At 36.7% G+C, this 12682-nt stretch overlaps 1 protein-coding gene across 1 annotated transcript in view; it reads left to right on the top strand.

The window, feature by feature from the left end:
* CD274 (CD274 molecule) overlaps positions 1 to 11810 on the top strand; it is a 30498-nt gene extending 18688 nt beyond the window's left edge. Inside the window, 4 exon segments of the mRNA XM_073228569.1 lie at positions 3147 to 3431; positions 5460 to 5567; positions 8220 to 8279; positions 9130 to 11810. Of these exon segments, the coding sequence (XP_073084670.1) occupies positions 3147 to 3431; positions 5460 to 5567; positions 8220 to 8279; positions 9130 to 9152 (476 nt within the window). The 3' untranslated portion in view covers positions 9153 to 11810.
* Positions 11811 to 12682: the final 872 nt, after the last annotated feature.

Genomic DNA, 12682 nt, shown 5'->3' with positions numbered 1-12682 from the left:
AATGTTTTTGCTTTCTCTGAAATCTATGGGTGTCTTTTCAATACGTGGCATCTTAGGTTCAATGATATATGGTGGTATTCTCATTCTATGGATGAGGAAACTGACAATCAAAATTAAGTAATTTGCCCAAGTTCACTCAGCTATTAAGTAGTGGAACCAGCTTGTAAACTCATGCTATCTGACTCTGAAGTCTTTGCCCTTACCAACCAGGTTTTACTGACTGTATTTATACATCCAGAGTATGTATCCAGTTGTATATTGACTTCAAAACTACCAAGTGCATTTCTTGGTCTTGATGTGACCATTGCATCAACAAATGCATGCTCTCTATCTAGTTTTCTTTGTGGAAAATTTTTACATTAGAAGTTCATTTTGTAAGCAGGTCAATTTAGTTAAAATTAAGTAAAAGAATCTGAAAATCTATAAACCCAAATGAGTCACTCTCCTCCCTCTGGTGTTATAAAACTCCCCTCTTCTTGCAAAACCCTCATGGGGCATATAGAATGCTCTGTATCTACAACTCTGCAAATGTTTTTGATTACCTACTCCATCAGTAAAGCATGTTAAGCTAGTGTGTGTGTGTGGGGGGGGGGGTTACAAAGAATATTCTTGTGCAAATATATAGATTGTGTCATAAACTGATATTTTTAAAAGGAAAAATAAGTTGAGCATCACCGGTCTCATATGGTTCAACCTAATACATTATACATTCTATAAATGTACAAAACAAATTTTAAAAAATAAAAAATTTAGTATTTTCAATGTCTTGCTAATTGTGATGGTTCACTATCACTAGCTAATATTTCAAGGCATTATATACTTTAGGTGAATTCATTGTTAACAAAGGTGGGTGGTCTTGAAAATCTTTAAGTTTTTTAACCGATACTTTGTCAAGTGCAATAGAGTACTGATGGCTTTACCTTCATAAAGTCGTGGTAAAAAATGTCAGCCTTGCCATTTCCTTTTGGTTTGTGTTTTAATTATTAATATTATCTTCAGTCCTCAGTTTCTTTGTGGGAAACTTTTTAATTAGCTGTTCGTTTTGTGAGCAGGTTTATTTAGTTAAAGTTAGGTAAGAGAATCTGAAAATCTATAAGCCCATATGAGTCACTGTCCTCCTTCTGCTGTTATACAACTCCCTCTTCCTGTGGCATACAAATTGAGGTCAGTGTCAACCAGTTAACCTTATTAAGCTTAGATTATTTGTTACTTGTTGTGATAAAAATACATGTAAATGGAAATTCTAATATATTGTTCCTATACCCCAGCACATGTTCTCCACTTTAGAGACTAGCGTTGTTGATATTTAATCAATGAGTAGAATGAATCCATTTATTGGGCTCTTAGAGGTGCATCACATTTATATATACACTCAGGTATGAAACAATATTTTCCTTTATTCTTATTTCACTAAAGATGATAATAGAGAGTAAAAAAGAAAACATCTTAACCCTTACCACTTTACCATTAATGGTGATTTTAGGCTTGAAATTTGAATTGCTCAGAAATCAAGCTGTGTGCTATGTGAGATAAATTCTGTTTCAGCATATAATTTCATAAAGTATATTTGATGGATTCATTTTTTTAAAGGATTCTTAAACATTATAGATGCAAAGCTGAGGAGTCAAGTACTGACAGGAACTATTATTTCTGTTTTGAAATTGTAATTATGTTGATTTCTAATGTTTTCTTTGGTGGTTTTATAAATTAAAGACAAAAACATCACATTGTTATTTCAGTTTTGTTTGTTCCTGGCTATTTTGTATTAAATCTGTGAATATATCATATCACAAATCCATTGTTATTCTTTGGCAAAGAAATGAAGAGTTATGGATATAGGTGGACCACTAGGGTTTACACTAAAGTATTAGGAGTAAAATAAAGAGTATACCAACAGAGTAATAACATCCTAACGTATTATAATGAATAAACTTGAATAAAGATCTTAGGTGATGTGAATGCATGAAATTGTCTACTAGAAGAGTCAATACTGAGTGGCAAGTCCTGAGTGGCAAAACCACCATCACCAATTCCAAAAGGGAAGAGAAGCTTTTCAATGTGACCAGCACACTGAGAATCAACACAACAGCTAATGAGATTTTCTACTGCACCGAGAACCAACCTGGATTGATACTTTCTGACATAGACAGCACCAAGCCACATGCCTTAATTCTAAGAGTCCCAAACCAATGATCTAAAATTTAATCAAACTTTCTTCCTAGAGTATGATAATTGTTTAAATGATTTATTAAAATAACACAAAAAAAGTTAAAAAATAAGTATTATAATGTGCTCTTCTGGATGATATCCTAGAACACAAAACGGACATTAGGGAAAAATTTGATCAAAGTGTAAAGTTTAGCTAATAAAGAACTAACATAGGTTCCTTAGTTGTGACAAATGTACCATGGTAAGGTAAGATATTAATAATATGGAGAATTGGGTGAGGTATATGTAGAATCTCTGTACTACTTTGATATTTTTCTGTAAATCCAAGTATTTTAAAACAAAAAAATAGACTTTAAGAAGTATCATCCAGGAACATGTATCATTTTTTACAAAGACATCATACTGTTATTTTCATACATAATTTCTGATCATTGACCTTATGTTGGAAACGTGAATGGCACATGAAAATCAGATTTTCTGTTTATTGAGTAAAGTCTAAGGAAATAGTGCTGGCCAGCTGGAGAAGTTGATGTTTATGAAGACAGCTTTACAACAACAAAAAATATCTAGGAAAAAATTTTCAGAAGAAATGTGTTGGCTTTATGTAAAAAATATAAAACTTTACTGAGAAACATGCAAGACTTGAGCAGATGGACAGACATATTTTATACTTGGATAGAACGACTCCTGGAAAAGATAAATCTCTGTAATCTATTAATTTACTTAAGTCCAATAAAAATAGCAATATGTTTTCATAGTAAGATAGTTATTCCTTTAAGCTCAAACTTGGTCCACGTATGAGTAGAAGAATCGAGGCAGAACTCACAGAGGTTCCCTACTGCTGAGACATCTGAACACTAAGCTTATTTCTCTGAGAACCAGCCTGGATTGATACTTCCTGACATAGACAGCACTAAGCCACATGCCTAGTTCTGTACTAAGTGAAAGCACTGACCTGTTTTCTGCTTATGACCTAGCCCCGTACCGCACAATCAACCAAAGAATTTCTGTGGATCCAGTCACCTCTGAACATGAACTAATGTATCAGGCTGAGGGTTATCCTGAGGCTGAAGTCACCTGGACAAGCAGTGACCAGCAAGTCCTGAGTGGAAAAACCACCATCACCAATTCCAAAAGGGAAGAGAATTTTTTCAATGTGACCAGCACACTGAGAACCAACACAACAGCTAATGAGATTTTCTACTGTACTTTTCGAAGATCAGGTCTTGAGGAAAACAGTACAGCTGAGTTGGTCATCCCAGGTAATATTCTGAATGTATCAGTTAAAATGTGTCCCTTGATCTAGTTCTGTCCCTTGGCACCTAGCATGATGCCTGCTCATTGTGGGAATTCATTGTTTGTTGAATAAGTGAATGCATGAATGACACTATCTTTACAAAATGCATCCTGCTTCCTCACCCTCCTTTATCCAACTCATACTGCTACTTAATAAGCATTCAGGAAATATTTATTGAATATGCCCTTTGTGCCAGGCTTTGGGGGCTCATAAAATGAGACACAGTTCACACTCTTTATGAAATAAATAAGAAAGCAGGCAATTCCATTCCATATAGCAAATGCTCTTGTGGCTGTGAGAGCTGAGGTGGCATCTGTGAGGAAGACATAACTCAGGCCATGTTTCAGGAGTCCAAATCTAAGCACATCAGGGCTACTCCTTTCCAGGGTTTCTGTAGCAGGAAGCAGTTGGAATGCACTTTTCTATATTATTCCAAATGAGAGAGAGCTTCCTCCCCATCTGCCTCTCCCAAGGAAGTCTAATGACATTTCAAGTCAAGGCAGTCTGCTTATTGCACAGGATGTGAGGCTCTGTGCCCCTGGGTAATGCTACTCTGCTTCTACATGCTTCACTTTCCCTATATAGTTATAACCTATTGAACATGGTTTTCATAGGGATAAATGAGCTACAGTGTATGAAAAATGATTTGAAACTCTCAGCTGCACAGATTCAACTTTTTGTGTGTTTCACTACACTACAGAAGTGGGTAAGGTGGGATACAGAGTCTGATGGGAGGCTCAACCCTTTAGCCAAGGTAAGGAGGGACAGGATGATGATAATATAAACCTGGGAGTGTTCTGAGAAGCTTTTCTCACAGCCCTTCCCCCACTCGATGTTGCCAGTAAAGCTTTAGATACATTAGAGAAAACAACTAAAAAATTGGGTAGAAAAGGCAATCCAGGATGGCCCTATGAACTTAAAGAGCAAAATCTTTTCAGAAAATTAAAGCGATGCTCTTACTGTGGTATGAATCACTTTGGTAAGAGCTACATTAGTGGGTTCCTGCCATTTAAAAGCTATTTTATGACAGCTTTTCTGTGGGAAGACCTAGGGTAACTCATCTAAGTGCATAGAGTCTGTTTCCTCATCTGTAACCTGGGGATTTTTTTTTAATACCTGGCACTCCTAACTCATAAAGTTATTCCTGGGGACTTTTAAAGATTCCTAGCACACCTAACTCATAAAGTTATTTTGAAACTCAATTAAAATAGATATGAGAGGCTTTGTAAACTATAAGCTACTAGAGAAAGAATGACTGCTGTCATGGCTTTAAAATATGAACTAGGTAGTCAGGGATTATAACTAATGGTGGGGGGAAGGAGCTGGGAGCTAGCAGTCTGAGCATCATATGCCATGGGACTCTTTTCTTTTTGTATAAATAGAACCACAGACATAGAGACTGGTGAGAGGTACCAATTACTAGATGTTTTGAGATGTTCAAACTGGAGAAAGAAAAGACATCAATGGTCCTCAGTCATGCCCACAAATGAGGGGAGGTAAGAGCTCTTGGGCAGTGCCATTTGGCCTTCATATTCCATCTTTGCCATGTACAGTAGGCTGTACTATATTACTGTACTAGCTTCTATATTAAAGAATGCTCTGGAAATAAAATTATTAAGGCTGCCATTTAGAATTGAGCATCCCCTCCCTGTGGCACTTTACAAACATAAGCCTCACAGTAAATTTATTGTTCCCATTTTGTAGGCTGCTTAAAGGATTCTCCAGAGATCTCAAAGCTAGTGAGTGGCAGCAGAATTTAACCCTAGGTCCATCTGTCCAAAGCGTGGGCTTTGTCTACTTTTCCATGCTGCTCCCATTTTTCACATCAGAAGTATCTCTCCATTGCAGCCACTCACTGGGCCAGGAACTTTTGCATTTAGGTGCTAACCTAAAGATAATCTAAATTAGCCTTCAAGGATGATTTTTCTCTTGACCCCTTCCCATCAAAATTTTATCTTCAATCAGTTTCTTTTTATTTTGTTTTGTTTTTCAGAACCACTTCTGGTTCCAGGAAATAAGAGGATTCACTGGGTGACTCTGGGAGCTGTCTTTTTTTTCCTTGGTGTAGCCCTGACAGTCATCATCTACCTAAAAAGAGATGGTATTTCCTTTATTGCAACAGTTTCCCCTGCGAATATGGGTAGATGTATGGCGGTGTTATTGTTGTCACAATGTACTTAGTAGACAAAGCCAGGAATCCTAAATCTCTTGTAATGTGAGGGATAGTCCCATGTAACAGGAAACTGTCCTACCCAAAATGCTAGTGGTACTCCACTAGGAAACACCAGTTTATAAAATGCTGCCTTCTATTGTCTTTCCCTCTCAGGGCCAACTTTCAATTATGCAAAGTAGATTTTAACTATGCTACCATGTGAATCTGTGCAACATCTCTTCTTCCAGCCTTCTCATTTTGCTGTTCCACAGCATCACCTACATTGGAGGGCAGCAGTGAATGCTTGTAGCATTTCCCGGGGGTTGAGAGTTGGATTATGACTGCAGAAAAACTTGACTTGCATTTGCAATGTGGCACAAAGACATTCTACTGTTTAATAGGAATTATAGTGAAGCTAAGCAGGATTGCTGGGTGAAAGTCATCTGTACAGGGGTGAGAGGTGAGGAATAGAAGAATGGGTATGTGTGAAGGTTGAAGAAAACCAAGCATCAGACAGTTTCTTTCTGTCATGCAAAACCACAGACTTAAAGTCGGAAAGCAAAAGCTAAAAATGCCTGTTGATTACATTAGTTGCACTGTTATATTGAGTTGGTTTCTGAGCACCCTAAGTAATAAGAATAGTTCCTTCTGTAGAGCTTTGATAATTTTACCACAAAGTATTACACAAGATTTCTGGCAGATGGTGTTAGATAGTTTTCAAAATAATTTGCATGTATTTATCTACTTACCTTTGGGCACAATTGAAATCCAGGAAAATGAGTTTATACAAATAATTTCCTCTAATTTTAAGACTATTCAGTGTAAACATTTCCCCAATACTTTGAGAACTATACCAAGGGATTCAGTGTCTATCTGTATGTAGAGTATCTGATGTCAAATAGGGAAGTGGAAAATGGATATATAGTCAACTAATATTTGGCAAGGAAACCAAGAATCCTCAATGGGAACAAGATATTCTCTTCAATAAATGGTGCTAGAAAACTGATATTCACCTGCAAAAGAATGAAACAGGACCCTTATCTTACACCATTCACAGAAATTAATTTAAAATGGGTTACTTTAACATAAGACCTGAAGCCATAAAACTCCTAGAAGAAAGCATGGGGAAAAGCTCCTTGATTTTAGTCTTGCCAATGACTATAGATATGACAGCAAAAGCAAAAATAAATCTGTGGGACCACATCAAATTAAAAAGCTTCTGTATAGTAAAAGAAACAATCAACAAAATGAGATGGCAACCTTTGGAAAGGGAGGAAATATTTGTAAACTACATATCTGATAAGGGGTTGTATCCAAAATATATAATGAACTTCTACAACTCAATAGCAAAAAAACAAATAATCTGATTTAAAAATGAGCAAAGGACCTGAACATTTTTCTAAAGATGATATTCAAATGGTCAACAGTTACATGAAAAGTTGCTCAACATCACTAATCATCAGGAAAATGCAAATCAAAACCACAATGAGCTATCACCTCATGCTTGTTAGAATTCCTATTATCAAAAAGACTGTTGGTGAGGATGTGGAGAAAAGGGAATCCCTATACACTGTTGGTGGGAATGTAATTTGGTGCAGTCACTATGGAAAGCAGTATGGAGATTTCTCAAAAAACTAAAAGTAGACCTGCCATGTGATTCAGCAGTTTTACTCTTGGATGCATAGATGAAGGAAGTGAAATCACTGTCACAAAGAGATAGCTTCAGTCTCATGTTCACTGCAGCATTATTTACAGCAGCCAAGACATGAAAACAACCTAAATCTCCATCAACAGATGAATGAATAAAGATGTGGTATATATAAATACACACAATGGAATATTACATAGCCATAAAAAAGAAGAAATGCTGCCATTTGCAACATCATAGGTGAAATTTGAGGGCATTATGCTGTTTGAAATAGATCAAATAAAGACAAATACTGTATGTTCTTGCTGATATGTGGAATCTAAAAAAAACATAGAAGCAGCAGATTAGAGGTTGCCAAGGAAGGGCAGGGAAGAAGGTTGTCAAAGGGTATAATTTTCAGTTTTAAGATGAATAAGTTCTGGTGATGTTAACAATACTACACTATTTATTTGAAGTTTGCTAAGAGATCTTATCATTCTCACCACCAAAAAAAAGTATGTGAGCTGATAAATGTGTTAACTTATCTTATTGTGGTATTCATTTTGTGATACATAATGTATATCAAATCATTAAGTTGTGTACCTTAAACTTACACACAATGTTATGTGCCAATTATGTCTCAAAGCTGGAGGAGAAAAGAGATTAAAAAAAGAGAATCAAGAAATTTCACACACACACACACACACACACACACAAGCTAATGTATAATAAAGAACCTCAGAATATGGTCCATCCCTGAGGGAAAGATGTTTTAAATAAAACCTAGGAGCAAAAACTTGTCCTAAAAGGCAGAATTAACCATGGAAGTTAGAACCCATGGAATAAGGAAGTCTATCACATTTCCTTGGATATTAAAAATGTTTCATAGGAATGTGGAATTTAAACTTGAGTCACTGTGTGGAATGTAGAGTTGTGTTATGTGGAAATAAAAATGAGGTGTTTTTTTTTTCAAGTGAAACTAATGGATGTGGAGAAATGTGGCACCCAAGATACAAACTCAAGGAAACAAAATGGTAAGAATATTAGTAGGGATCAAGAAGTTGAATGAAAAGGAAACAAAAAGTTAAAGCAATAACAAAGAGAAAGCTTTTAGCTATCATCTCCCCTCATTTTAAAGAATGTGGCTGTTGGAACTGCTGACTCCTCTTTACCTCACAACTCTGATATAAGAACACCTCCCATAGTCCAAGGAGGTCTAGGGATGGCTCAGGAGAATGGAGTGGTGAACAGCTTTAGGGACTGTGGGGAAGAGGCAGCTTTCTCTCTGCTGTTTCTTTTGCTCTGCCTCCTAACAACTCCCTGCAGCAGGGAACCAAGTTGACTTTTGTGGATGGGTGATGACTGATTGAATGGATGGTTGGGTGGGGTGGATGGATGGATGAATAGACAGACAGACAGACAGATAAAATTTGTGTAACAGGCACTGTGTTAACTGCTTCATGTTCCTCATTTAATTCCCCCACACCCAAAATCAGAGATAAACACCAGGCATATCCCCATTTTATACTAGAGAAAACAGAAGGTAAAGATGATGATGTAAATTGCCCAAAAACACACCTGACACAAATCAGGGCTTGGAACCTGCTGGCCCAACCATAGCACTTATCCTTAACCTATACACTTAAATCCATTTTGCCACAAATTTCTACATTTATAAGAAGACCTCACCCAACTGAATTAAGAAAAAAGTTAGTATGGGACTCAGTTTTAAAACCAGGATAGTCCTGGGCAGACCAGGATGGCTGGTCACCCTATATCATGTAAAAGTAAATGGACATAAATATAATCTGCCTCTCTCTTTTATTGCAGATTTATTATTTCATCTAGCAAATAAAAGTTATGTTTTTCATTATCACTCTCCAGATACACAATTTGAGGAGACGTAACCCAGTACTGAATCTTCTGACCTTAAAGCAGGGATTCTCAGCCTGTGGTTTGAGCTTGCCAGGGCTAAGCATGACCAGAGGATTGCAGTGGGCCAATGGGCTACAGGTGATGTATGACTTAAAAGGCCCAGGCACTGAAAATGGAAGGTGGGAAAAAAGAGGAGAACAACGCAAGGAGAACAAAGGGCATCCTGGAAGGAAACCTCAGGTACTTCAGAATGACTGGGAGATTCACTGGCGCATGTGAAAGGGAGAAAGGACACTTCTGAATGATGAGCCTCCATGCAAATTGTCCATTGTTCATCCTAGGAAAGCAAGTTGAGATTCCCTGATTTAATTGTCAGTTCCTGCAGAAGTGCCCTTTGTCTTCACTCAGTGTCTTGATTTCTCTTCTGTGTGATCGAGAGTCTCAGTGTTGCAGCAGTATTTAAGTATGTTTTTACTATTTATTTTGAGTCTGGGGTCTTGTCATGTGAGTGTGGTTGTGAAAGGTTTCTTTTGAAGACACAGTAGAAGTTAAAATTTTTCTTAAAACTAAACTTAGTGACTTGTGTGCGTACTGTAAAATGTATAGTATTTGTAAGGTGCTTGGTATTCCTTATGGCTGTCAGTACATAGGAGGTATAGAGAACAAGCCATTGGTTTGCATAGGATATTACTTTATTTAATCCACTGGTACTTTGGTTGACTTGAATAATCTTATCCTTAGACCTTAATTGTCTCTATAATCTTATTCTCAGACTTCTATGTAAGATATGTTACCACAGTTTCTGTTCCATTTAAATACCAGCTTTGCAACTATATGTTATCCTACACACATAATCTCATTTAATCTCTCTAACAACTGTGTGTGGTAAGCACTATTATACCCATTTCACTGTTGAGGGAGTAGAGAGATAAAGTAACCCACCCATGCAGTAAACAGCGGACCTCAGATTTCCAGGACTGTCACCTGTTTACCTTTTAGAATACAATTTACAGCTGTGTTTTACTTTAAGACATTCATTAATTCAGCAAACATATAGGTAGTGCCCTTACATGTCCATCCCTATGTCAGCCAGTGAGTCTACATATGTGAGCAAGATAAGGTACCTCCCCTCAAAGAGCTCATAGTATAAGGGGAGATCAATAAGAAAATTTATTATTACAATTTAGTGCAGTGTCATAGGATAAGGTGTTGGAGGAGAATGATGATGTGAGGAGGAAAGTCTGGTAATGCTGCCAAAAGGAAGGGCAGTCTGGGTGGCCAGTTAATGTGTTTCTGGACAGTTGAAAATACTTAAACATTTTAATTAAAAAGCCATTTAATTTATGATGACAAGTATTTTTAAAAACTGTAGAAAGCAATTCTTGAATTCCTTTTCCATTGTATTGACCCCTGATTTATTTGCTTTTGCCATGTAATCTGATGCTTATTTACATAGTGTCTGGTATTGGTTAGTAGTTCTCTCTTTTTAAATGAATTTTGAATTCATACCTCTCCATTATTCAAAATTCAGAAGTCCAGTAGAAGACATTAAAAAGTCTCCATTCCATCCTCTTACCCATCTGGTTTCTCTTTCCAAAGACAACCACTCTTGCCTTTTGTTTGTATAGTCTTCTAAAGATACTCTCTGAATATATGCAGAAATACTTGTAAAAAGTATATATTTTTTATTTGTCCTTATTCACTTAAGTGGTAACATTATATACCTGCTTACATGTCACTATTTTTATTTAACCTATTATTTCTTATGTAGCAGTGGAAACAAATTAAAAGTTCCCAGAGGTCAGGCACTGTCTTGTTTCTAGTTCATCCTTTCCATAGCCTCTTAGTATCTTCCGTAAGACTTACTGTATGCTAAATATCTGATTCATCTACATTTAGACAGCTGGCATTTATTGAATATTTGCTCTATAACTGAGTTTGGATTTGGTTAGTTTTGTGTTTTTCAGAGTGAGACCCATGGCTTCTCCAGGGCATGCTAGGTAAACTTAGTCCTAAAGCGTGACTTTATTACTAACTTCTGTATGACAGAATTGTATCTGGAAACTTGTTTTTTCTTTCTGTTTTCTGAGTACAAACTTAACATTGATGTTGCACTTGCAAAATTACATGTTCTTTTTGAAAATTCCAGTAGAGTACTTGACCCTAGACCCTCATCTGTGCCAAAAAAGACCCATGAGCTTTGTCTGAACCTAGTCCTACCAGTTCTCACCACTACACAGGCCTCCTAAGAGGTTGTCTTCCAAAAAGGCTTTGAGGGTCAGTAGCCTCTCAGGAGGCCCCAGAGTACTCCTTCATTCTTGGTCATTTACTGGATCGATGACAAGGAAAACTGTCTTTACTATGCCACTTGCCAACGCTGAAGAAACAGAATCTCCAACCAGAACTCCTGTTATCTTTTGTACATGTTCATTTGCACAATACCCCTTGTTTGTGTGACAATATCCTTTGTGTGAATTACAAGTGAGGATTCTGGCTGAGCAAGACATACAGTCTATTCACTTCAGTCTTAAATCTTAATGCCTTCTTATGGTGTTGGATTTGTAAGGCACTTTATCCTTTTGTTTTGTGTTTCACTGTAAATGACATAAGCAGAGATGATTGTCTGCATTTGGTTGTCACTATTTACATCTGCATTAATTTAATAAAATATTTATTATGTTCCACCAGCACATCCATTTTCTTCTTTTCCACATGTTTTATAAAACCACTCCCAGTTTAATATCCCAATGGAGAGAGTTAATTGGAGTATCTGCAGCCACCTTTCTAGTTCTTTTTTTTTGTCTCTTCTATGTTTACAGTGCATGCTCTTGAATCCTCTGTGATGAAAGATCAAAAGAACTATTTTTTTAAAAGAATGTATTGAATAATTTTATTCTCTCTCACTTGATAGCATCTTTTAGGACAATAACCAAGAAAAGAGTCAAAATGGTGTCATACAAACTGAAGGTCTGAGGGTGGGAGAGAAGGAGTTGTCCTCAAGAGAACTATAGGGAAACAAAGGGGCTTTCCTTTACATGGGTACTCTTCTCATATCAGTAAACATGGATATGCAAGCCAATGCTGTAAAGCTGGATGTATTTCAGTCTTCAGGTTCTGAAAAGGAAGTGAGAAACCTAGAACGAAGCCAAGTTGAGGATTAAGACCTGGCGCAGTGTAGGACTATACGACTTGTAGCTTTAAAACAAACATGACAAAACATCATTCAAGAAAATGTAGGAATTTTAATGTTCATCTAACTTAGTCACTAAGCTCACTTTAAAGAGACTTGTGATCATTTGTTTGAATCACACACTCTCAAAAGATGATGATGACTATTTCTAAGAATATGTGTCAGATCCTAAATATTTTAAGTATAAGTATCTTTGTAGAAATTATAGTATTTACGCCAGCTGCTGGGCAATCAAAGCAATAAAAATGGGAGCTGGGCATGAGGATATCACCTTTCCGACCAGTCTTCCTGGTGGCTATGGTGGTCATTGTTCTGGCTGGAATTTTGTGACATTGGAGGGGTCTGTATTATAGGAAAGATAGCCTTACAATT

Source organism: Manis javanica, chromosome 2, assembly GCF_040802235.1.
Source record: "Manis javanica isolate MJ-LG chromosome 2, MJ_LKY, whole genome shotgun sequence".
Classification (NCBI taxonomy): domain Eukaryota; kingdom Metazoa; phylum Chordata; class Mammalia; order Pholidota; family Manidae; genus Manis; species Manis javanica.
Note: the sequence above shows the minus strand (reverse complement) of the source record. Positions and strands in the feature narration are given on the sequence as shown.